This window comes from Letharia lupina (assembly GCF_014066315.1).
Source record: "Letharia lupina isolate WasteWater1 chromosome Unknown contig_19, whole genome shotgun sequence".
NCBI lineage: Eukaryota > Fungi > Ascomycota > Lecanoromycetes > Lecanorales > Parmeliaceae > Letharia > Letharia lupina.
The window spans coordinates 1,378,981-1,404,515 of NW_023502988.1; the positions used below are offsets into that span (position 1 = coordinate 1,378,981).

General features: G+C 50.5%; 7 protein-coding genes across 7 annotated transcripts; 3 read left to right on the top strand and 4 right to left on the bottom strand.

Annotated features, from left to right (window-relative positions):
* Positions 1-8: 8 nt before the first annotated feature.
* On the bottom strand, positions 9-1,839 carry HO133_004147 (uncharacterized protein; the record flags this gene model as incomplete). Its single annotated transcript, XM_037295066.1, has 8 exons — positions 9-86; positions 141-630; positions 679-735; positions 791-850; positions 903-1,178; positions 1,232-1,441; positions 1,500-1,636; positions 1,693-1,839. The coding sequence occupies 8 exons, from the start codon at positions 1,837-1,839 to the stop codon at positions 9-11; spliced, it is 1,455 nt and encodes a 484-aa protein (XP_037149113.1).
* Positions 1,840-3,687: 1,848 nt separating this feature from the next.
* Positions 3,688-9,972, top strand: HO133_004148 (uncharacterized protein; the record flags this gene model as incomplete). Its single annotated transcript, XM_037295067.1, has 12 exons — positions 3,688-3,894; positions 4,115-4,403; positions 4,454-4,758; positions 4,816-7,056; positions 7,305-7,562; positions 7,619-7,843; positions 7,947-8,460; positions 8,513-8,905; positions 8,962-9,170; positions 9,236-9,515; positions 9,608-9,670; positions 9,881-9,972. 12 exons carry the CDS (start codon positions 3,688-3,690, stop codon positions 9,970-9,972), a joined length of 5,076 nt encoding a protein of 1,691 aa, XP_037149114.1.
* Positions 9,973-10,470: 498 nt separating this feature from the next.
* Positions 10,471-12,760, bottom strand: HO133_004149 (uncharacterized protein; the record flags this gene model as incomplete). Its single annotated transcript, XM_037295068.1, has 6 exons — positions 10,471-10,587; positions 10,676-11,374; positions 11,429-12,174; positions 12,436-12,511; positions 12,565-12,623; positions 12,688-12,760. The coding sequence occupies 6 exons, from the start codon at positions 12,758-12,760 to the stop codon at positions 10,471-10,473; spliced, it is 1,770 nt and encodes a 589-aa protein (XP_037149115.1).
* Positions 12,761-15,555: 2,795 nt separating this feature from the next.
* On the top strand, positions 15,556-16,955 carry HO133_004150 (uncharacterized protein; the record flags this gene model as incomplete). The annotated part of the gene is made up of 4 exons (XM_037295069.1): positions 15,556-15,762; positions 16,028-16,049; positions 16,101-16,848; positions 16,913-16,955. The coding sequence occupies 4 exons, from the start codon at positions 15,556-15,558 to the stop codon at positions 16,953-16,955; spliced, it is 1,020 nt and encodes a 339-aa protein (XP_037149116.1).
* Positions 16,956-17,587: 632 nt separating this feature from the next.
* Positions 17,588-19,114, bottom strand: HO133_004151 (uncharacterized protein; the record flags this gene model as incomplete). Its single annotated transcript, XM_037295070.1, has 1 exon — positions 17,588-19,114. One exon carries the CDS (start codon positions 19,112-19,114, stop codon positions 17,588-17,590), a length of 1,527 nt encoding a protein of 508 aa, XP_037149117.1.
* Positions 19,115-20,871: 1,757 nt separating this feature from the next.
* HO133_004152 (uncharacterized protein) lies at positions 20,872-22,205 on the bottom strand (the record flags this gene model as incomplete). The annotated part of the gene is made up of 3 exons (XM_037295071.1): positions 20,872-21,484; positions 21,538-21,609; positions 22,180-22,205. 3 exons carry the CDS (start codon positions 22,203-22,205, stop codon positions 20,872-20,874), a joined length of 711 nt encoding a protein of 236 aa, XP_037149118.1.
* A 485-nt stretch (positions 22,206-22,690) lies between these two features.
* On the top strand, positions 22,691-24,629 carry HO133_004153 (uncharacterized protein; the record flags this gene model as incomplete). Its single annotated transcript, XM_037295072.1, has 5 exons — positions 22,691-22,837; positions 22,912-23,270; positions 23,320-23,602; positions 23,659-24,100; positions 24,166-24,629. The coding sequence occupies 5 exons, from the start codon at positions 22,691-22,693 to the stop codon at positions 24,627-24,629; spliced, it is 1,695 nt and encodes a 564-aa protein (XP_037149119.1).
* Between the last annotated feature and the right edge of the window lie 906 nt (positions 24,630-25,535).

The following is a 25,535-nucleotide window of genomic DNA, read 5'->3' on the forward strand; positions in this document are numbered from 1 at the left end:
AACCACTACTACGCTGAGACACACACATAGAAGGCTAGAAACAATTTCGCGCAAGTCGTGCCGACGGAAGGGTTCCAAGTGTAGAACTAACTTTTCAATTAGCAAAGTGTATCAATGTATGACAGTACTTTTTCGTTTACCTGATCGAGAGACACTTTGTAATTGTTTGCAATACTGTAGCAAGTCTCTCCCGTAAAGACCTTATGAAACTTTTTGCAGGTGGCGATTGTGCCCGGCTCCAGCGGAGATGGCAGAGGATTTGCGGAAGTAGTTACCACGGCTGGGGTATTTGATGTCGTGATGGAATCTCCCGAGAAAGGTGTACAGCTGGCGGGAAAGCTCGTTGATGAAGGTGTTGGTGCATCTGGATCGGGCCAGCAGTATGGCTCGATGAGAGCATCGCAGTCTTCTGGAAGATCCTCTTCATAGAGACCGTTGAGAAAGTCATCGGGCGTGATGGGGCAAAAGCTAGTGCGTGCTGCTACGAGACTTGCTGTTGTAAGGTTTGCAATGAATGTTGTCACAACTGGGGGAGGAAAGGTGGTCTGAGTATTATACCAGGAAGTTGTGGCGTCTGGAGGATTTGAATTGATGGAGCCAGAGACGTAGGGGCCTGGAAACATAGAGGATCTGGCACTTTGAGCTTGGTTATGCCGGCGACAACGAGTATGGTCTTACATGGTTACTGTACTTGTGTTCATGAGGGTTGCTTTGTAGACTGAAGAGCCAGGGGGTCTGCCAAGTCAGCTTAACACGTGGTGTTTGTGATTTGATTGATCGGGCAACCGACGAGATACATATGCTCCTACCAACCATCACATCAAGGTTATCACAGTTCAAGTGAATTGTTCTGAAAGTGTGTGAGTATTTGGAACAAATCGTTCATTGGGAAAAGAGCTTACGGATTCCACGCGATCAGTTGTACAAATGTGAAGGCTTGATTGGTGGTGATATCTTGACATGTTTGATTCTGCAGCACTTTTTGCAAAGCACATGAAGGACCAAGGCAGAGAGTAGCACCTGGAATGAGCGAAGAACAGTTGTAGTCGATATTATTCGCAGCAATCAGCCGATCTGTTGCGATGGAATTTGCTTGCGAGATGGATTGGCAGGTGTCATTGGCCTTGATAGTGTACTTTTTCCCAGTGCAATTCGTCGAAGGGGCAGATGTTGGTATACTGCCTTAATGTTAGTAGGATCTCTGAAACATGGAGGATGAAGTTGATTTCACAATGGATTGACCGTGCTTGGTGTCGGCCAGTAGGTGTACGGATAGTCCGACGCAGGGATAGAACATGATGAGAGGAGCGACGAAAATGCGCTCGGCTGAATGCGATTTCGACCATAGTCAGAGCCCAACATTGCTACCCCGTATTTCAGGGAGCAATCGGAGCAGAGGGTCTTGGTGGCATTAAAAAGCGAGGGAAGACAGAAGCCGGTACTAAAGGAATTGTCTCAATTGAACTTGAAATAAAGCATTCGGTCGAGGCTAAATATACCTATCTTGTACGCAAATGACATTGTATGCCCAAGCCAGCGGATCTGCGATGGAAGCTCCAGATTGGCTTAGCGTGCTGTTGGCGAACATCTGGTAATTGGTATCGCCGCATTGTGCATCCACTTTTGTTTTAAAAGTCTACGCTGATTAGCAAGGAATAGGGATAGAAGTATGCTCATGGTCTATGAGTTTACCTGCAGAGATTGGTAGCACAATGTTGTACAGTATTGACCCAATGTGGTCGGATCCAATGCCCGTCCGCCGGCAGCAAACTGCGGAGAGACGAGAGCTGGAGAGCAACTGATGTTCTGGCTCAAAGCGATGCGGCAACCAGAAGGCATACTTGGAGGCAGTGCATCAGGACTGGACCACAGCTGCACTGAGGCGGCTCTTGGGACAAGAAATTGTAGACTTAGAAGAAGCCGAGCCACATCGAATTGTGAAAACATTGGGACTTGTCAGAAAGGGGGAGTGTGGGGTTCTAGTAAATAAGGTATTTGATGCCGCTCAACTTCAAGAGACAAGGAAAGCAGCAGGCGGACTAGAGACATGTAATGGAAGATAAAACCACCGGATGCAAGGTCGATCCGAGCGAGACTTTCCAGAGCGAACAACATATAGCCGTGATCGGGTGGTGTCATCTCTCGGGTGATGCTATCCCTTTGCGGAAGCATCCGGCAGGTTCTCATCTAGATTAATATTAGCAGCTAAGGCAGGTCGCCTGATTGTCGCCGTGATATATGCGAGACCAATATTGTTGAGGAGGATCCGAAATTCCAGTTTGAAAGACACCTTGATTTCCTGAAGAATTAGCGCTTCACCTAACACAGACGCTCGCTTGCCACTGTCAATAACGGTCCAAGTGCCAAGCTCTCACCGACTTCGGTCTCAGTATGATATCAACGTTGCTCAACCAGCTCTCCCAGGGTTGCATGCATGGACGTCATTCGAAAAGATAACACTAAACACTCTAGCCACGACCTGATGTTATGGAAAAAACATCATTAGTCGCGTTCGGAGGATCCTTCTACGGCCATAATGTATTCAATTTCTAAGCTCTTGTAGAGATGGGCGCGCGCATGCTCGTAGGGAGCCGAGCTGTGAGCCGTGATACCCGCAAGGTTTAAGCGGGTGCGGCCATGTCCGACGCTTTACCAACAGAGGGAAGGCGCATTTCGTAGAAGACCCTCAGGCTTAAATTGTTGCCAATAGGTTGCACGGTCCACTCATTATGCTCAGCATCGGCTGGCACCACGAAGTATCTGGACTGTTCTGCTTCACATCACTTTCTCCACTGCATATCCAACACGTCTGCAGGTCCCATGATGCACGTCTGTCTCCTCGGCACTTGCAACGTGGTTCACAATGAGTACCCGTTTTTCCTTCTCTTACCTGGCCCGACAAAAAACCAGTATATGCGTATGCAGGGGACCGGTATCCACCGACAGACTGGGTTGTTGATCATACTATGATGAAGAGACCCTCAGACAGCAATCATGACATCTTATTTGATACGAAGACTAACTCTTTTTTGAGAAAGCGTATGTTCTGTAACTACGGAGCGGACTCTATTATTATAATTTCGAGTATAGAAAGGTATGGTCAGAACCTTTCAGGGACTGTTCTCCGACGGCGGTGGCCACTCGTGCGTTCCCTACGGCCGTACATAATCTGAAATTCTCCGTCTTTCCTTCATGCCTCTAATCCCGCCCCGCCAAGGCTTCCATCACGGGAGAATGCAGCTGCTAAGTAACCAACTTTTGTCCATTCAAGTCTTCATTGGCCAGACTCCTCCTTGGCCTGCCTTGAACATGGGGCAGTCGGCATCAAAGAGCTGGAAGTGGCTGCTTCTCTTGTCGCTAAAATTTCCGTATGGAGACACCTGGAGAAGTCTCGGACTCTCATACGTTGGATCAATCTCACCGCTAGCTGGACGATCTACTAAGCCGGTCAATGTCCGCTGCATGTCTGCCAGAGGCATTGGAGAAGCTCTGAGCTTCCCTTTAGTGCTTGTTGATCACAGAGTGTACTCCTAAATCCATCACTTCAAGTTAAGTCTGTTACATGTCTGCCAGTCCAACCCTCCCATTTATCTTTCCTACTTTCCACCGTCAAGACTGAGGCTCAGATACCTAATCCCTACACCATGCTTTGCTCCTTACTTTTTGCGCTCTTCTTGACCTATTCCGATGTCGCTAAAGCCCAAAACGACCTATCTACATGCTCAGCTACGAGCCCCTGCTACCAAGGATGCTGCAGCTCGAGTGGAAACTGTGGGTTCGGTCAAGAATTCTGTGGGACCGGGTGCCAGAGCAACTGCGATGCTAAAGCAGAATGTGGACAATATGCCCCGCCTGAGACAAAAGATTGCCCGCTCAATGTCTGCTGCAGGCAAGGTTTCATTCCTATGATTGCGTGCTTGCGCTAACGATCTCCCTTGTAAAGTCAATATGGCTACTGTGGCACGACTGACGATTTCTGCGGAGACGGCTGCCAGAAAACTGGTCTCGGAAACGGTTGCGGACAGCCTAGGTGAACAGATCTATTCTTCTCTTTTCTCGTTCCAGAAAGATTTACTAAACCTCGTGCACCCAAAGAATTCCATCATGCCCACAGAACACGGATGCTATGACGTATGAGCGTCGTATCGGATACTATGAGCTGTTCAATCTGGACGATCGTCCCTGCGACAAAGTTTACCCTGAAGACCTTGAATTGGCGCCCCTCACGCACATCAATCTCGCCTTTGTATTGTTCGATAGCTCTTTCAACCTTATCGACGACGTTGGGGGCTTGATATCGCGTGTGACTTTTCTGAAAAGTCGCCACCTCAATCTGAGGGTGAACATTGCTGTTGGGGGATGGTCTTTTAACGACCCTCCGACCCAAAATTTGTTCTCGGATAGTATGTAACTCTTGGGACGATGGAAGACGATTGTCACTGACTGCGACGAGTGGTAAGCGGCTACCACAAGCGGCAGACTTTCATCAATTCTCTAGTGTCATTCTTGCAAAAATACGGACTCGATGGTGTCGATATCGACTGGGAGTATCCTGCGGCACCTGACCGAGGTGGTTCCCGAGCAGACACGAAAAACTACGTTTTTCTCATGTCTGAGATTCGAGATGCTTTTCAGCAAGCAAACGCTGGATGGCAGGCCACCATTACGCTTCCAACGAGCTACTGGTATTTGCGAGGTTTTGATATCTCCGGCCTTCAAAAATACGTGTCGTGGTTCAACGTAATGTCTTACGATCTGGTAGGTTTTGCAATGGTAAACAATGAGATAATGCGCAAAGACTGATTGGGTATGCAGCATGGTATGTGGGACCAGCACAACAAGTACACGGGTCCGTACATAGAGGGCCATACCAACATCACTGAAATTGACGAGGGTCTGAAATTGCTTTGGCGTAACGATATTGATCCCGCAAAGCTTGTTATAGGGTTCGCATTCTACGGAAGATCATACACCTTGAACGATGCATCTTGCTTTCAACCCGGTTGCACATTCTCGACTTCCGGTCTTCCAGGGACATGCACAAACACCGGGGGCATCTTGTCTTACAGTGAGGTCAGCTCTCGAAACAACTCACTTAGCACGCAAACATACTACGACCAAACCTCGACTGTCAAATACAACGTGTACGACGGCAACCAGTGGATCTCCTACGATGACGAGCAATCCTTTTTCGACAAGAAGAAGTTCCTTTCCCTGAGATGCCTCACCGGCTTGATGATATGGGCACTCGATCAAGATACACAAGGCCACGACGCTCTGGAGGGACTTCTTGGTGACTTTTCCTCCAGTCAACTAGAAGGTGGCAATCTAGATGACCAAACTGCGACTGCGTTATCCTTGGCGTTTGGTGCTTACACTGGACAGAATTGTTTCGTCACGCCGACATGCACCGATGGCTCAGATGGTCAGAAGCAACATGACCAGGTCTGCCCATCTGGGACTTCGGCCGTTTCAACTGCGCATGCTCCGCTTCAAGCTCCTGGCTTTCAACTCAACGGTGACTGCTCGACAGGTTGGTATCGCTTCATCTGCTGTCCAATCAACTCGATGCCAAAGAATTGTGAATGGAGTGGCGCGCCTGTTAGCGGTGAATTTGGATGCAGTGGCTCTTGTGGCGACAGCCAATATCTTTTGAACACCGACACCTACACCGGCTACAAAGGGAAAGGAAGCTGCTACACCGGTAACCGTGCTCTATGTTGCGACTCGACAGAGGTCATTGATGATTGCTTCTGGACGGCTTGTCAAGGCCCATTAAGTCCCAGTACTCTCGCCTCTTGTGGTCCAGATGATTTCGAATACCAAACCTATCGATATGATCAAGACAACGGTGACTGGTGCTCTTCCTCTTACATATCTCCGCTGGACGGTTCTACTGGGTCGACATTGCATGATCGCTTCAAACGAGCGTTCTGTTGTCCCAAAGGAAAAGGATTCAGTCATTGCAATTGGTCGAACAACCCACAGCCAGTCCAACTCGGCGGTAGCGCACCGTTTGATCCGGAGCTAATTTGTGAGCCACAGCAGTGCTCAAATAAGCAGACTCAGGTCACGCAAGCAAAAGAACCGCCGATCCCCGGCGCAATCAATCCGACAAACACGGGCATTGACTGCAACGGTGTCGCAATCCCCCCGGGCTTCAGCCAAGATTATCCCTATTGTTGTGATCCACCAAGCGTCTACAGCGACAAGTGGCCAGTGGATCCAAAATATCTCTTTGAACATTACTACGATACTCCTCAAGATGATGTGTTGTGGAATTACGATGAAGAATACCGAAACAATAACTTGGATTGGTCCCAAGCTCCTGGGAGCGACAAACCGGATGATGATGCTTACGGATTTGTTATGCTGGATGGGCCACCGGGATCGCTCGACAACGACTTTCCGACGAGCCAAACGATCGCGAGACGTCAAGTGGAGACTCGCAAGACCAGATCGATGCTGACGACCAACCGAACCATGATTGATTCTACATTTGATCACTCAGAGGAAACTGTTTATATCTACTGCAACTACAAACAAACTTCGCCCGAATGTCGAAGGTTATGGTTGAATGGAGCTCCAGACACCATCATCCGACTCCCTTCCGATTTGGGAGAAGGCCCGTATGCCCGAGTGGTATCACTTGGCCTGGCCGAGCCAGAATTCGATCTCCCAAGGCACCATGTTCAAGCTCGATCGCTTACAGGAAACGTGAATCCCGTCTATAAGCTGACTTTTGACTACAACTTCCATCTCGTCAAGAGAGATGAGACTGTTAACATGCGCGTCGACTTCACCAACCTTGTCGGGTATTGGGACGAGTTGACAGATGCACCCGGACGAAAACAGAAAAGACGCCAAACCCACCAAGAGCATATGTCTAAGGAAGAGTGGCGCTCCAAGATCTCCCAGGCAAAGTCGAGGCATGAGAAGCTGCGCAAACGAGGTCTCGCAACCAAGGCTCTTAGGACAACGAAGGATATGGGCCAAGGTGGGAACAAGCTCGACCAGAGATGGTTTGGCGCGTTTCTCGACTGGCTGGGTCGTTTGGTAAGCGCCTGCCCCTCTGCTATCTTATTTCCTAAGACTTCAACACAGTCTCTCCTATCATCAGAAGCTGAATGTATGACCAGAACACGGTAGAAAGCAAAAATCTGGGTTGGCTCAGTATGGCCGTTCAGCAAAGTATTCTGCTATTCAAGGCGGCTTACGGGTAATTGTGCATGAATACTCTTGCAGGCGAATTAATGCTGATCATGCGTAGATGCCCCGGTCAGACTTTCTCTGCTGACATGCAGATGTATCTGGATGCAAACGTTGAAATGGATGCTACCTATGCTTATTATTTTTCTGGCACTATCGTTCCACCAGCCGTTACTGGCACTTACGCATACTTGAGCCTTGAGCCTAGCGCGTATTTGGGTCTTCGAATCGTTGGAAACGCCAGGCTCCAGGCTACGACAGGCCGCAAGAAGATCTTGGACACTGTATCGTATCCAGGGCTCTCTATAAAAGGCATAGCTGCAGTTGGACCAACGTTGGACTTATATGGCGAAGTGAGTGACTGTCCAACCCTTATCGCGTTAATGGGCATGCTTAACACCAACCTCAGATCCGGGGCGTCATTACGCTGAAAGGACAAATGAACGCTGGAGCCAAACTGGATTTTGGTAAAGCAGAAGTCTACTGGCCCCAAGATGACGCTGCAAGTAGCCAGTACCAAGAGCTGCTTGGTCTTGATGCAAAACCGTCAGCTCAGGACCAGAGCTTGGTCCAGCCAATGTTTGATGCTAAAGTCACAATCAATGCACAGATAGATGTTCTCGTCACCCCAGAAGTAAGTTCTCAACCCATCCACGCTTTTGCGCCCCTGGACTACGACGATAGCTGGGCGCAAACCTTGTCAGTTGCCATGCATGCTCTTACTTACGTGCTCACAGGCCAACATGGGACTCAGAATTGGCGGCACAATAACTGGGGGCTCTCCTCTAGTTGATGCGCAGCTCGTGGGCTACGTGAACACATCTCTGTCGTTTCAAGCTTCCGCTACTGCGTCTGGAGGAGCAAACAATGATGTCACATCAACCTACAGTTATGGTGTTTACCTATTCTACAATCTCGGCTATGGGGCCTTTGCCACGATCAAATCTTTTCCGAATTGGGCTCTACAGCCGCGCAACGCGTACAACCCGACACCCAGGTTCACCATCTACGAAAGTACGGGCTCCTTCAGCGGCATCACCAGTAATGATAAGCGAGAATTTTATCATGGCCATGAGCCCGACCTCTACTCTCCCTCGAACCGCTCTTCAATGTTGGCGACGAGCTACCTCTATGACAAAAGAGGGGACTCGTCTGATGAGGATCCATTTCAAAGCCAGACCCCGGACTTCTCCCAGCAACTGACCTGTCCTACGGGGGATAGCTCCTTGATAAGACTGCCCGACTTTCGGTGTGAGTTGTCAGAGGAAGCCCAAGCTTGTGGCATCATTACTAATTGGTCAAGTTAACTGCGGTATTTTCGGAGACAGTCAGCTCAATGGCAACAATGGTCAAATCATCGTTCCCGGAATCTGCTCTGGAATCCAAAGCTTTCTCACGCGTCGAGGTTTAGCAAACAGTGACATGGTCCTTACTTGGGACCCCAATCGAGAAAGAAGGGTCGATCGCGCAGCAATCTCCTGTCCAAAATCATCTGATGGTGCCTACTGTACATCGCAACAAAGTAACCTTCAGGCACAAACGAAAGATAAAACAATCGCAATATCATGTGACGAATTCCCATTCGCGTCGACAGAAGAAGGGGGCGGTTACCTCCGTACGTTGGCGTCAGGAGCTACCTCCTCTCAAAGCACCTGCGTACCTGCATGGCAACAAACCCTACAAGGAAACTGTAACAGTGGGTACCGAACCTCCTCGTCCGCTGATGTCATGCTTGCTTACGTAGCTTCATAGGGATGCTTAGCAGTATTCAAACGAATGTGGCATATTACGAAAGAGCGCAACGGGGTGACAGCGCGGTAAACTTTGTACCCTGGTCTACTTCACCTCCAAGCGAGAGATGGTTTACCGTGGGCAGTACGTTCAATGGCCAGTCCATAACGTCGCAGAGAGTAGTGTCGTATCCCAACCAGATCCCGCAAGCAACCGGAATTTCTGACACTGTGAGCACGTCCCAACCATTGCATAAGTCGAAATAGGAACGGCAACTGACCAAATCCGACATTAGGCCTACTCCGGTACTGCCGGAGCGTATGGAGGCTACATGTTCAGGCGGAATTTCACCTTCGGTCTCGCCTCGCCCGTCTCCTCACAGGACGGTGCAGCCTGGGTCCCCAGCACCGGCGCTGCCGAGTCGTGGACTTTCAAAAACCGCGAGTTTCCCCCGGGAATCGATGGCGGAGATGTGCAAGACATCGCCTGCGCCATCAACACCTTCGGGCAAGACGACATTTACAGCTTTCCGTACAACGGACTCTGCTTCAATGGAGGCTACCTCTCTGGACGAGGTGAGGTTGCTCGCATTCTCTTTAGAGAGCGTTGACTAATGAGGAGGTGCTAGGCTTCCCCACGGTCAAGAGCTTTTCCGGTTGCATTATAGAGTTTGCTGCTACACCCAACAACAAGAGGAGTATTGGCCAGTTCCATGGGTGGCATGTCAACAGTAAGTTGGAATCGATTGATAGGAAGAACTCCCTGAGGTACACGTTAATAATGTGGTAATAGGTATCACCATGCTAGACAAGACTAACATCACTGCTGACGTTGTGAAGTCTTCGGTTGCCTAGTGAGAATTGGGTAAGCCATAGTCTCTGACCTTCATAGTCGGTCATTCGAGCGTAGACTCCCATCTAGTATGATAATTTTTGTGGAGACCGCGACCAAGTGAAGCTTTTTGCCACCTGTGACTGGATCATGGCGTCTCTCATACCAGTATCACTGCGAGCTGCATACTTCGAATCCTGAACCATAGATCTGTGCACATAAATCCATTCGACATTATTCGTATCCTCGCACGCTATCCGCTATTCAAATAAAGACCGACCATGCTCCTCTATCCAATTCTATGATCCCTGCGCGGCCAAAAATCACAGCCAACGCCGCCGCTCGTTAGGGACCAGTATCCCATCCTCGGGCGCCTGGGGGGTAAAACGTCATCAAACTTCGTCACCTTTGTATCACCACAACGTTCGAACGGCAGGATCTAAAATAATTTTCTATTATAAAGCCTTGGTTTTGTATATGAAGAGTAGAGTAATCGCGACACTTGAACCCTTTCTTGCGGAAGCAGTCGTTGTTGAAATACACTGAATTTGCGACGAGGGTATTGTTGATGTTCGGTCGGAACCCCCCTGAATTTTTATCCCCTGCCGGACGATGGGATACCACTCCATCGCCCCACCCCCCCCCCGCCAAAAAAACCCACTCACTTTACACGTCCTTGCTCTACGGGAGAAAAAGGCTCTACAGACCGGAATCGATCTCATCCACCACGTCAACGTTCGTGAAAGCCGCCCAATCCACACAAGTCTGCTTGCTCGACCCCGGTAGCTGCATGTTCGCGATATCGGCCGGTTGCTCCTGGCACCTTCGTCAGCATTCTCCCCCTTGTTCCCCACGCCGAATGAATGAATGGATGGATGGATGGATGGATGGGGACTAGACCCACCAGCAAGTTGACATACAACCCCGCGCTAACATGCCAGGCGATGTGGCAGTGAAACGGCCACACCCCCGCGTTGTCGGCGTCGTACTGCACAACGAGGTACCCGTGCGGCTGCAGCAGCTGCACGTCCCGCCGCTGCGGATTGCCGCCATCGACAACGCTGCTGCCGTCCCAGGAGCCCACGCCTTCGTCCAGCACGTACATGTTGTGGCCGTGCAGGTGCATGGGGTGCGCGACCGGGGTGGTGTTTTCGACGACGAGGCGCACCGAGGTCGCGGCGCCCGTGTCGTAGACGTTCCACTCCGGGTCGTAGGGGTAGGATGTGTTGCCGGCGTTGGCGAGCAGGAGGACGGGCGCGTTGTAGTCGGCGCGGAAGGAGACGCCGTTGACGGTCCAGAGGAAGTGGCCGGTGCTGTTGACGGTGGCGCCGATCGTGAGGTTTATGGTCGTTGCGGGGTCCGCGGTTGGGGTTATGGGGTAGATGGGGGTGGTGGAGGATAAGGCGTCGTTGGCGCACTGGGGGGTGGTGTCTGTCCAGGCGGTGGTTTTGGGGGTTGCATCTGCGGGGGCCGAGGGGTAGTAGATTACGGCCAGGGCGTCGGGTTGGATTGTGAGGGAGCAGTTGGAGATGGTGGAGCGCATCCAGTAGGTGGATGCGGGGTCGCCGTTAGCCTGGACGATTACATCGGTGCGTTGGCCGATCTGTCCAAAGAGTCAGTCCGTTATCCAGATGTGTTTGACTGAGTTATTGATTACTCCCAGCGTCACAATATCGGTCTCATACGGCTGGATTGGCACAAAGTCATTCGCGATAACAGTCATCGTATGCTCATCAATGCTGAACTTCTGGATAGCCTCAGCACCAGCGTTGATCAAGCGCAACCGATGTTTATTCCCAGTAGTGAACTCGAACTTCGAAAGCCCAGCGTCGTTCGTGCAGGGGGTTCCATCAGTGACAAGTGAGCAATTGTAGTCCATCTTTCCATTGATCAGGTTGTTGACCGATCTTGGCGCTATCATTGTGAGATCTGTACCCATTATCTGTTCTACGAGGTCATAGTACGACAGATGATAATAGTCCGTCAGCAGCACTGGGCCGAGGTCAATGTCATAGTCTGCGCTATTTGGGCCGTAGATTATCATAGGTCCGATAAGACCACCGGAGTATTGTGCGCTATAGTGGGAATGGTACCAGGATGTGCCGTACAAGTCTGCTTCGAAGCTGTATGTTAGGCTCATGCCAGGGGCGATTGGACATTGTGAGACTGCTGGGACTCCGTCTTCCCAGGGAGTGCCGGTCTGCAGTAGGCCGTGCCAATGGAGCGAGGTCCCTTCTTCGGGACCTGAGATGGCGTTGTTGACTGTGACGGTGATGATGTCGCCCCAGTTGGCTTCGATTGTTGGTCCGGGGAATTGGCCGTTGATGAGAAGTGTGTTTTTTTCATAGCCGTCTGGTGCAATGGTGCCTCGCGCAACTGTGAAATTGTAGACTCTTTCCTGACCTGAAAGGGATGTTAAGCAAGAAAGGAAAAAGATAAGAATGATCAAATGGTCATGGGGTTGTTGTGTGGAAGCCGATGACCGTGGTTTGAAGAAATGCTATAATTCGGATGATGTCTGTAATCAAATGAGGGGCGGTGGGCAATGAACTGACTGCAAGACTGATACATTGTTGAAAGGGTAGCTGGTAGGTGACGAAATGAAAGACGCTGAAAAATCGCTGGACGTAGAGGAAATGTAGAGAATGAAGCAGTCGTATATACCTGATGATGACGGAGCTTGTGTGTAGGGGTTTGCATTGAAAGCGGTTCTCGACCCCCACGGGGCGCCACTGCCAGACTGGTCGACTCATCAGCCATCTGAGAAGCATCTACCTTTTCATAGAAACGTACATGCGGAAGCCAATTAATCGGAAGATTCGGTGCCTGAAGCGTACCAAGTTGCGACGCACCTGATGGCCACGAGATACATTAGCGGAACATTCTGCAAACGGGCTTTTGGCTGCAATTTCTGACCGTTGGTGGAGCTCTGAGGAAGGCTGGAGATGACTGTCAGATTTGACGTAAACTTTGCGACAGCCGCGGACATGGCGCTGGTTAGCCCGGTTTGCAGGATCGCTGGGATATTCATGTCTGTGGCGTGATAAGATAACACTTGTAGATAGCTGTGTTACCATAGAGAGAAACTAGAAAGCCAAGAGTGCAAGGCAACCTGAGGACGAGAAAAGAAAGGCCAGAAACAGCCGGAGTCCTGTTCGATAGAGATCCCATCACGGGAATCGAGAAGGCGATGCATCTTATGAGATCGAAAGAAAAAACCCCTGACAGTGTACCGCTGAAATAAGCACTAAGGTGATGAGTGTGCACGATTCATGCGGCAAGACTTGGTCTCGCATCTTGCTGCAGGCATTTTCCGTTCACTGGAGACAGTCTGTTGGGCTTTCAATTAGGTACTTGGGAAAACCTCGCTGTTATAACCGGCATCCTGCACGATAAATACACACGCGTTTCTGGGATATCCGAGTTAGGAAATCGACGACAACAAGTGAGCTCCACATTCCGACCCAAATGACGACTGCTATGCAGACGCACATTTTATCAAAAGGGGGTTGTGCATACATCTTCCTCGAAGATTACAGCTGCATGAACTGGTGCGGCGCAGAAGTCTATCTTCTTGACAGTCCGGCGCGGATATTTCACCAATTGAACTGTCCAGTGAGGGTAACAATAACCGGCATCGATGGGAAGATACTACCGTACCATGATGATAGCCGCATGGCCACGAGCAGTACGTGACCTTGAATGAAGTCTTTTGACAGACCTAGAAGGAAGATCGCTGGTTAGCGGGTTGCGGACATGTTCGGTCGAAGGTAAGGCATCGCGGAAGACGATCCGCGCCCCGGAGCATGCATGGCTAATGCAGGTCCGATCCACTCCTGAAATGAAGGGCACTCTAGCCTCCAAATCGCGCCAATGACACGCGCCTACAAGACATGCCACGCCATGTCTCGCATTACTAGCTTTCTTTTATCAAGTTGGAAGCCAAGCTATCTGCCTGGATTCCAATTCATCTTGCAAGTCATGATCGACGCCCACATCCGGTTAGCTCCAAAAGCGGTAAGCGCAATCCGTAGCCAATTGATTGACCACATTGGCATGCCATCCAAGATTCTGCTATCAACAGAATACCGAGTTTGGGGACATCAGTCGCGCAGCTGGTGAAGAGGCGTCAATTCTCCGCCTTCATAGCAGTCCTTGCTAACAGAGTCTCCATTCGGACTACAAAGTCAGAGCTTCTGAGTTCGGTGAATCGCATTCAACTCGAATGTTTTCCTGGCTTCCAATGTCTCCATTGACTATACTCACACTATATGGTCCTATGAGATAGCGAGTGTCATTGTAGTATAAAGATCATTGATTCGACGATCCAGCTCACCGCAGGCATGTCCCAGGCCAACATAATGGGACGCTACTCGTATCAAACAAGACTGTCGGCAATGCCGAGAAAGCCCGCCAAGTCGAGCAAATGCGCAATTTTCGCTGTTGTGCGAAGCAAGTTGTTCTGTTTTTGCTATGAAGACAGCTTTGCTCCGGGGCCTGTAAGAGAAAGATCTTATGACGCTGTCCACTTTCCGCTGAAGCCTGACTCTAAAAGTCAAGATTCGAACTTCCACTGAGGGACGTGGAACGGAAGTCGTTCGAGGCAGGGATTGAGCTCGAGGATCACTCCCACTCTATCAACCAGCTTCAAGAGACGTGGTCGAGAGTCCCCACAATCGTAGCGCCGGCCAGGATTTTGGCCAAAGAGCGGAGTCAGAATGTACCGGCAACATCTTCTCTGCACACGCCCGTTGCGCTCTCCGCAAGTTCCCTTCCAGGAAGAATAGTGGAGGAAGCCGTGAATTCAGTAGGGCAAGACGAAAACCAGGAGCCGTCCATGGAGCAAGTCCATTGATCAATTGGGTTCTGTACCCGTGTAATGGGATCATCTTTAACGACTAGTCTTGAACATTGTTATCTCCATTCATCCATGTTTCTCGGTGGACCAGAGTCTGGACTGTCCAAGAACACTTGATTGCTTTGAAAATCATAGTGGGAGGCTCGAGAGTTTTTTCATTCTGGAATAAGCAACCAATTGTCGGGGAGACACTTGCGAAGACAATACATTCTGGGTCCTCCGTATAGGTGCCTTCGGCTCCGTGCGTACTAAGATGTGTGGATCCAGAATGTCCTTCGCCCATTTGCTCGTCATGGACGACCAAGAGCCCTTTCAAGATTGATTGTGACCTCGTACAGACATCCTTCCATGATTCTTCGCTTCTGGACGATTGAAAACCGCGAGCGAAGAGGAAGCTTCCTACATTGGCGCGTCATTGTAGGTAGGGGAAGGTTGAAAAGGCCGGAAGCCGCGAGGCTTGGCGCTCGAGTATGGATCCGTGTGAACGCCCATTGAGGAGCAAGTCGATCATTCTACCCGCCAGGAGATCGTAATATCTCGTTGGCACTACAATCTTGATGCTGGTATCTAGCAAGGTTCTGGAACAGAGAGAAAAGCGGTCGGAGGTGCTGGGCATGCAGCCTTACCGCGAGATCTGAGCTGGTGGTCAACCCCACCTTCCTGAAGCGACAAGGTATCCATGCAAAGGCCAATCCTTCCATGCGGCCCACATCGGTTGTGTGATTGTACGTCCAATGATAGAAGCGTGCGCCAACGCAGGATCCAACGATGCCGTTCGCCGAGAAGGATGGGGCTTGCCACGCAGTAGGCCACGAGGGAAGAGATCTTAGCAGGATGGCATAAAGACGAAGGTCGGGGCCATTCGCTGCGGTTTTTTCTTTTCTTCTCTTTTCTTCTCTCAGCTTCCGTGAAGTACTGCTCGAATCATGGAGCTATCCGAGCCCAATCCCATCGATGAGAAATCGAATGCGCAAACCGAAGTCACCTCCACTTCCGACGTCGATTTCAGCACTGAATCCGTCCAAGAGCAGAAAGACGGCGCGAGCCACGATGTCTACGATATGAGCCGAATGGGCAAGCGGCGGGAGCTGCGGCGGATTTTCCGCTTCATCTCTATCGTAGGGTCCGTCATGGTTCTCCAGTCGACGTGGGAGAGCATCTTGCTCGCGGCGCAATACGGTCTTGTCGACGGAGGCACGGCGGGGTGATCTGGGTGACTGCTCGTGTCATCTTTGGTGCTCTGTGCATGATTGCGTCCATCGCGGAGATGGTTTCCATGTTGGTGGTCTTCTGGATCTGAAACAGGCATTGGTGGAGAGTTGACAATTTGTCCCCAGGGCCCCAACTGCCGGCGGCCGGTAGCACTGGGTATCGGAATTTGCACCCACTTCCTTGCAGAAGCCCCTCGGCTATCTCGTTGGTGAGTTAAGAGTAGGTGCCAGCCGACTGCCTTGGCTGATGATTTGCGTAGGATGGAGTAGCGCATTTGGATGGGTCACGGGATGTCCGTCTGCTGCGCAGCTCACGGCGACGCTGGTGCGGGGGCTGGTGTTGTTGAGGAACCCGAATGCGAGTGTGGATGCGTTGTGGCAGACGACGTTGTTTATCATGCTGTTCCTGGTGGCCGCGGCTGCACTCAACATCTTCTGCGCAAGACAACTTCCGGTAACGGAAGGGATATTCGTGGTTGTTCATGTTGTCGGCTTTTTTGTCTTCATGATCGTCTTGTGGGTGACTAGCGATCATGCACCAGCCAAACAGGTCTTCACGCAGTTTCAAGATAATGGCGGCTGGGGTAACACTGGACTGTCGGCTCTCGTTGGCATCACGACACCTTTGTGGTGCTTCCTCGGCCCGGATGCCGGCGCTCATATGAGCGAAGAGCTAAAGGACGCTTCGCGTGTTCTGCCTTCCGCGATGATGTGGGGTTCCTTCTTCAACGCTTTGTTGGGCTTGCTGATGCTCATCACGCTATGCTTCTGTCTGGGTCCGGACTGGCAGGATAATGTGCTGGGACTTACGAATCCGACGCAGACTGGCATTTCCATCATTCAGGTTTTGTACAATTCGACGGATTCGATGATAGCTGCGACGACTTTCATGACGACGATTCTGATTCTGTTGTCGATGGTTGGGACGATTACTTGCATTGCGTCTTCGAGTCGCCAGGTTTGGGCATTCGCGAGAGACAAGGGCTTCCCGTTCTCAAGCTACATCGAGTCATGTTGCTCGGCGGGCTTTGGAAATCAGATTTGGATGAACATACTGATATCCTGCGTGCAGGTACGGCCAGGTTGGGATATACCCGTCAACTCCCTCATTGTAGTCCTGGTCGTGTCACTCCTCATCTCAGCCCTCAACTTCGGCTCCGACGTCGCTTTGAAGGCTCATCAGCCTCTCCAACGCAGCCCTCCTCTTCTCTTATATCATTTCCATTGGGGCCATTCGGTTGAAGCGTTTACGTAACGAAGAGCTACTACCACGCCGTTGGTCATTGGGTAAATGGGGTTCTGTGGTCAATGATGTAGCGTTAGCATTCTTGGTTTTGAGCTTTGTATTCTCTTTCTTCCCGGAGACACCGATGCCAGGCGCGGCTGGGATGAATTGGGCCGTTGTGATCTTCGCGTTTGTGATCGTGGCGGTGGGGATGAACTATTGGGTGAATGCGAAGAGAATCTATATCGCACCTGTGTCGTTAGTCAAGCAGCAGTAGTCTACACATTGGAGAGTAGAGGTGAGAAGTCTCGACGTGTTCTATTAATCTACGCATGCTTGAATTAGCTAATTTCGATGAATTTGGATCTCGTAGTGTCTTGACAACCGCACAGACACGACCGGAGCCAGATGGGAACGACCTTGAGAAGAACACTCGCAAGTCCAGGCCATAGCATGTAGTAAAGTCGCATGTATGCCAATCGCCTGATGCCCTAAGGTTGCTGCTCAAGTGGAATGTGCCCCCTATTTCCTCCCTGCCTTCTTTTTGACGATACCCACTGGCTTCGCACCCTTGGGTGTGATTTGCTCTTTCTTTGGCCTCCCACGTTTCCCTGGCGTCCGTGTTTTTGGGGTCTCGCCCTGCTCGGTTGCCTTTGGTCGTCCTCGCTTCTTGGCTATCTCCACATTAGATGAGCCTTGTGGCTCGGTACCCTGCGCAGCCTCCTCCCCCTTCTTCGGCCTGCCTCTCTTCTTTGGTGTATCCGCCGCAGGCACGCCAGTTGGCTCTACGGCCCCAGCGGGCTCTGCTCCCTTGCCCGGTCTCCCTATCTTCTTCGGCTTCTCCTTCGCTTCTCTATCCTGATCCTTGAGCACCGCAGCACCCTTTGCAAATCCGTCGGATTTTTCCTTGTTCATCGTCTGCATTTCCTTAGGGCGTTGGGTAGGAACGGCTTCTTTCTTCGGTCTACCTCGCTTTGCAGGCGCGTTTTCTTTTGAGACGAGTTGTGATTTGACCTCTTGTGCAGACAATTCTTCCTTCTTTGGCCTGCCCCGCTTCTTAGGCGTCTCGTCTTGGCCAGCATACTGTTGCTTGACATTGCCCGTAGAGCTCTCTTCTTTCTTCGCCTGGTCTCGCTTCTTAGGCAACTCGTCTTTGGCAGCAGCTTGTTGCTTGACCTTGCCCGTAGAGCTGTCTTCTTTCTTCGCCCTGCCTCGCTTCTTGGGCGATTTGGCTTTGCTGGCACCGGGTTGCTTGACATTGCCCGTAGAGCCCTCCTCTTTCTTCGACTGGCTTCGTTGCTTCTTGACATACTTGGTCTCCATTTCCGAGGCATCATCTTCACACTTGCGTTTGGGTGGTCGAGCCTTTGAGGAGGCGGACGTCTCTGCGTCATCGGTTGCTGCTTGAGCACTCTGCTCTAGTTCACCGCTGGCTGTTCCCGATGTTGATGTAAAGGGTTCGGCTTTCTGAGAGCGCGGTGCGTTTCCCCCTGTTGTCGCGGTCACCATGTTTGTCGGTTGCGGAGTGCTGCTAGTTCTTGGTTGCAATCCTGCGTAGTCGGCGCTTGGACTAGGGGTCCACTGGGTTCGCTGAGACTTGCTTGTAGATTGCGCCGGCTCGGCAGAAGGTAGGAGAGCGCCTCTGGCGTAAGCATCTTCCATGGGAGTTTGTAGATGATCATCAGACGCGCCATCTAGTGAGGAAGCTCCATGATGAGAATCCGACGTAGGATCGCTGGCTTTTACAGGGCCAAGAAGACTGTCGTCCGTTGCTTCCTGCTCGCGACTTGGCGAGTTCTGATCTGATGAGAGGTCCATGGAAGGGTCATGTTGTTCAGCCATCACAGCGCTGTTGCCGTTTGATGCATGAGCTGCCGGCGTCGGAAAATGCTCTTGTGATTCTGCGAACGGGGAGAAAGGTGGAGGTGAAGAATTGTAAGCGAGAAGATCTGGAGCGGTAGGTGAGATATCCATAGCCAATTCTGAAAGCTCTTTGTCTTCAGCCTGATTTGCACTGGGAGTCAAGGCGCTTCGAATAGTCGATAGCATCATTAGTAGAAGTTCACACGAGAGACTTTGGGGTGTCGAGATTTGTGGGTGTTGATGAAGGTACTTCTGTTGTCACTGAATTTCTCGAGGCGATTAAGATTAATGGCCGCTAAATTTCGGCCAATCGTAACGCGCCAAGTGCCGCTAGCTCATATGCTAATTCATTTTACCTCGAAGTAAACTTAAAATCAGATCTTGTCACTAGGGGCTATTAAAGTTGATACGTACAGGTAAATTACAAGATGCACAAAGTTATGCGTGAAATCGTGCCAAGACCTGCAAGCGGACATGTTCCGCTAGATTAGTGAAAAAAACTCACTACATATTGCACTTTGCAGCTCCGGAGCTACAACTACACCGTCAGATACTGTACCTTAGTTGAAAGCGGTAGGGTTGTAACCTAAGTTTTCGTTACAACAGCTTGCTACTAAGATATGTGTAGGAAAGCGGTTGTACGCTTTCAAGTCTACAACTAGTATAAATTACTATTTAGTAACGGATTACTAGTGACTATCTTTTAGTCTAATCATAACGAGTATAACTCGTCTCGCTTCTGGTGACCATAGGCAATTACGCTTATAGAGGCTTTGGTGATAAGAGATAGAGGATTCGATTCTTATATAGTAGATTCCCATTTTTTTAAAGTAATAAATCTTCACTCTTGTCCGCAGGAGCGCGGCGTCTTCTTTTTCTAAAGTAGTAGATGTGTATAGAAAAGCGGTTATACGCTTTCAAGCCTACAACTAGTATAAATTACTATTTAGTGACGGACTACTAGTGATCATCTTTTAGTCTAGTCGTAACGAGCATAACCTGTCCCGCTTCCTACTATCTGACTTGCAATAGAAACTTTGATAGTCCCTGTTTCCTTTTCCATAACATGATCTAATTCTACAACATACCACCCATTCTTTCTATGCTGAGTACCAACTCCATCCATACCTACTCAACGTGAACCTAAAGACAATGCATCTGTGCTACCTGCTATTCTTCTTCTTAGTACTCAATTCTTGCCACTAAATTCGTTACACGAACCAAACCATGTCCCCAGAGATAGTCCTGTCTACGGTTGCGATTAAGATTCCTTATTACTGTTCTGCTACTACTGTTCAGAACATGCGGCTCGTTTCCTTGACGGTGGCAGAGACTGCCTTAGTCAAGGTTTCTGACAGCTCCCATTTGATCCCTCACACTCATCACATCCGCCCCCCCCCCAAGGCACGCTAGCTTGTTCGGGAATGCTTGGCAATTGGACATCTTGTCGCTGTTGGATTCCGTGTTTTCCTTTCATCCCGTCTTCTTCTCCTCGTGTTCAAGTGTTGCCCTTCAATACGTTCATTTTCCATCGAACGTAAAGTCGGAGCAACTTAACTTCTCAACACAGTCGGATTCGAATTCCATCATCTTTGAACTCTGTGTTCACTCTTCTTCGACCCGTCTCTGGGGAAAATCGAACTCCGAGGATTGTAATTATTCTCAATTAATCTTCATTCTGCGCGTTGTTGAGACACGTTGAGCTACTTCATATTCGCAAAGCTTTGTAAAGGAAATTGTGTTGTTCTCATTTAACACTTTTCAGATTCGCGGTAATTACTGAAATGCCTTTCCCCCTTCCCTCCCCTTCCGGAGTGCAGCACCACTGGCACAGACTACAATGCCAACACATCCAATCCCGCCATCTCTGGCGCCATTAGCTCCATTGCCGTATTCGAAAATTCACAAATCTAGCAAACACTACCGCCTCTTCATTCCATGGATCACCAGAAAGGCTTGGGTCCAGGGCAAGTAGGAACGTAGTCATGCACGGTCTTGCCAGTCCAGCCCTTCTCGATTTGGAGACTCTTCACCGCCGGTAGCATGCCCTTGTAACTCTTACCAAACTCCGTCCCCATCGTCATGAGCTCGCCGAACTTGTTACCGGGAGTGATCTTGCCAACAACGCAAGGAATGTCGGTTTCGACGCGCTTCGGCCCCAATAAACGCCGGCCAACTATAGCTTCCATCTCCATCCATGCGAAAGAAACGGCCTCGTTAGCATCGCTGGGAAATTTGACTTCGTCGAGCCATGTCAGGCGCATGTGCGGAATCTTTTCTGGATGTGATCGGTGATGTTGGGGTTGTGGGCGCCTCCACCAGCCATGTAGAGTTCGCTGATAGGCTTGTTCTTGGGGGGCAAAGCGGCAGATGGCTTGGGCCGAGATGCGAACTAAGCTTGCAATGACGTCCTCTTTCGTACCTCCGAGGCCTTCGATCTTGTGGATCAGCCCGACGGCTTCCTCGTCGCGGAAGACCTCTCGCCCCGTAGTGTTGGGGATGTCACGTTTGTACCACAAGAGTTTGTGGATGTAGTCGTCGATTACGTCTTGGAATCTGTATCGCAAATTAGGCAGGTGGAGGATGGAGTTGGTGCGCTCTGAGCTTACATGTGGCCCTTCTTGCCTTCTTCTTCGCGCTCTGCTAAAATTTGGAACACAAATGTATCGACCTGTTGCGTCCTAGAGGCTTTGGGTTTCCACTATCAGTCCAATGCCAACAGAACAGCTGCTCAGCATACCAGGCTTGCCCTGTTCTCTGGTGGATAGAGTCTACCTTATTTTTCCTGGGGTGACACATGGAGATCATTGCTCGTACGCCATCTAAGCCGCTCGGACCGCAGCTGTCAGGTCGGCTTTTTCGGCTTTCGTTTTGTTCTCTTTGACCGGATCGGTATACAAGCAGAGCGGGGAACCCGCACGACCGGAAGTGACCCGAAATAAGATTTAGCTGTCGAGGACATAGCTATGGTGGCAAGAGAGTGGTGGTTGTTTATCATGAAAATCCCAACAAACAAAACGACATGAGATAGATGAAACTCCAGAGCTGATCGACACAATGAGACCATAGTCCTCATGCGTATCGGTCTTACCTCTTCTGGGAAAATTCCTTCTGAGCAAAGTGGATGATGCAGATATTCCTCCAGCGGGCCTCTGTTCGCAGAAAACGATACTCCACCACTTCAGTGGTAAGAACAGCCCTGAGATTGACGTCTCACTTTGCCTCCTCCCTACTGTTGGTTCCCGACCTACGCCGCCGCAGGCTCCGTCCTCAACATTGCTCCGGGATTCGTCAAAAGCGCGAGAATCGTCTCTTATTTACGCCTTAAGGGAGTAGCTGCACGAGATCGAAGTTGATATGCGTCTTCTGCCATGTCAGATATGACGGGAATACTCCAGGGCACGCAAAGGTTGCCAAAGTGAGAATGGTGAGTCTCGGCACAAAGCCAATGCTAAATTTAGGGGTATCTACTGCCGGAACAAGGGTCAGGGCTGGCTCGGATCACCGTTAGATCCCTATACTAGCCCCCAACTTATGCTGGTGTGAGGCGGGTAACGGCCCTAACGGGAGTTAACCTCGGTCGAGCTACCTGAGAAAGGATCTTACAAGAGCTGACGGTGGGCCTGGAAAGTTAAGATTCCCCTCATTTTCGTCAGCTTTCGCGATAGCATGGTTTCCCTTCTTCTTTCTTGCTCAATTGTACATGTGTATTTCTTGTGTATATAAGTTTCGTATGTATGTATCGCTTCTCTCCTCGCAATGATGGCGGAGCAATACTCCGAGCTCGAAGTTGCGCCCAACGAACACACGGCGCCATTCCCGGAAGTCGTCGACCAAGCTGCACATGCGCCGGAACGAGACCTCTCCGGCGAATCTCCAGAGCTTGACAAGAAGTCATGGCCGCCCCAAGTATGTTGCATTGCCCAGCAAGTGCAGAAAGTCTCTCCCAAAAGAATTCGGTCTGTTGACAAGTTGAATTCCAGAGCCTCTCCCCTACCTCCGAGACCACTGCCTACACTCCCTCTAGACCCGACTTCAAGGACAGAGTCAGCGATTCTGCGCCAGAATATGGCTCCCCAGATCCAAACTACGATCCAAATAAAGACAGGGAAACACTGAAGGAGGCTGGCTCCCCTCCTCCACCACGAACGCCTTTCGCGAATCTAGATTCGCACCCAGAAGTCGCGTCGCATAAGGAAGGGTCGGAAAGACCGCAAAAGCGGCGAGGCCTGGTCTTCTGGGTTATCATCGGGCTGGTGGGCTTAATCGTCATTGCGATTGCTTTGGGCGTAGGCTTGGGTGTTGGTCTGACTAGGCATAAGAGTTCGAAGTCCTCTACAAGGTGCGGGTCCTTTCGCATGGAATTGTGCAATATTGCTCACCCTATCAAGTACTTCTCCGTTGGTGGCAAACTCTACATCGAACGCGTCATTACCTCATGGAATCTACAACGATTCGTCGGTATCGATCGTGGCATTGGGGGATGGGGACAAACGATTATTGTTCCAGGAGGGCACTGGGAATATTCGGGAAGCCCTTTTCTCCCAATCAGCAAACTCGTGGACGAGTGATATCAACAACGTAGTAGCGGCGGATGCGAGGAATAATACGCCGCTAGCAGCACTGCTCGTGAATAGCACAGGCACTCCCTTTGCCGATGATACAGGACCTGTGGTAGGTGTTCTATCTCCTAGAGAAAGAACGATCATATGCGCTAAAACAACCTCAAGATCTTCCTCTTCTACATAACCGCCACCAACCAACTCGCCAGCAAACAATTCATCTCAGGCTCATGGACCACCCGCGACAATTTCTCCCCAGCTGGAACCCCTAACATGACCATCACGACCGCCACCAACACACGAGCTTTGTCGTGTACATTACTCAATAATAACGTGCTCTCAGGCCAAGCATTCGTCTTCTACGTAGCTCAAAATGGCAGTGTGGAATCTTTAACGATCACCCCGACTTCCGCTGACAGCATCGTCGCAAGTCCTGGTCCGAGCTTACCAAGTGGCTTGCAAGGAGGCCATGTACTGGCGTTGGCTGCGGGTGCGTCGGATGCCAACACTGTCGTTACTCCACAGGTTGGGGTCCTTACGTCAAACGGTAGTGTATATTACGACTTGTATTTCTCCTTCTTCAACAACAGCGCCTGGACCGCACCGGAGCGTACGTGGCCCCTCTTCCCTGTTGAGACCAGCAATACGCTCGTATGCTTACACGAGCCTTTCCAGTCCAAACACTCCTCGTCCCCGCCCTGCCCCCCACCGAACAATTCACCTACCCCACCTCCCTCACCCTCGCAAACGCCTTCCCCGCCACCGCCACCTCCCTCCCCTCCACTCCCACCAACGCCCCTTCCGACCCCTCCCTCCAGTCAGCCTCCTACAACGAGTCCCTCATCGGCGACGTCGACATCGCACAGGTCTTCGTCAACAATCCCACCTCCCTCTCCTACACCCTCTTCGGCTTCTGGGTCAACGGCACCGATCTGGCGGCTTACACGACGAAGAACATCGGCTTGAGCACGCAGCCGAAGAGCACGTTTCCGTACAGTAGGTTGGCGGGCGCCGTCGGCGGGAATGGGAGTGATGTGCTGCTGTATCATCAGATTAATGGAACGAGTTGGGCGGAGGATGTATATAATCTGGACGGTGGATTCTTCACGACGAGTTACTTTGATGTCGCGACCGAGTGATGAGGTTTATAACACTTTTAGGTTAATGCAGAAGATTGGGGAGGCCCGTTTCTGGTGTGTTTGGATGAGATGAGATGAGATGAGATGAGATGAGATGATACCCGAGAGGATGAAGCTTTCTCGACAAATCTAAACCGGAAGTATAGCCGCTGCTTACCGTCGCGTACACTGCGTGTGCAGGCTTAGGTCCTATAGAGTACGGTCATGGTGCTGAATGTACATATCGATTTAGCTCACCATGTCAGCATGAATGAATATATCCAGTAGTGTACTTCTTTACTTGTGTGGGTCTACCAGGTGTTTTTAGAATGAAGGCTTTAAACTCTGGCTAGATAAAAGTGCTAAGGCCGCAGGAAGCATACTACGGTCAGGCTGTTAAAGACTTCGTTGTTGAGGGCGAGATGAGCATGTTCTGCCCTACTCGTATGAGTAATATCATACGCTGGTCCTGTTTTCGCTTGCTTGATGAGGGCGATCGGATCAAATGATAGGTTTTTGGTATACGATACGAATTGTTAGTAAGGGGCCGGATTATTTACATTGGGTGCGGAGGAGGTGAGCTAACTGTTCTCGAGCTTACACAGCATGGCAAGCGAGCAGTTAGCGACTCTACAGAGCATTGTCGTGATTATGTTTGCGATACGGCGCTCGATTTCGCCCAACTCGATGCACAGGCCTTTCAGTTTGACTTGGGTACCTTTACGTCCACCCAAGTGGATTGATCCGTTGGGGTCAATGAAGACGAAGGCAGCACCAGCCTTGATTACGCCAAGAAGTCTGACAATGACCCATGCCGATTTCTCGAAGCATAAAGGCACAATGTCCTGCGATTTAATGCCTCAATCCACCAGAAGATGGACTAAGCGAGGGGACTGGTCATCGAGTTGGTTGAAAGCCGAAGGTAGC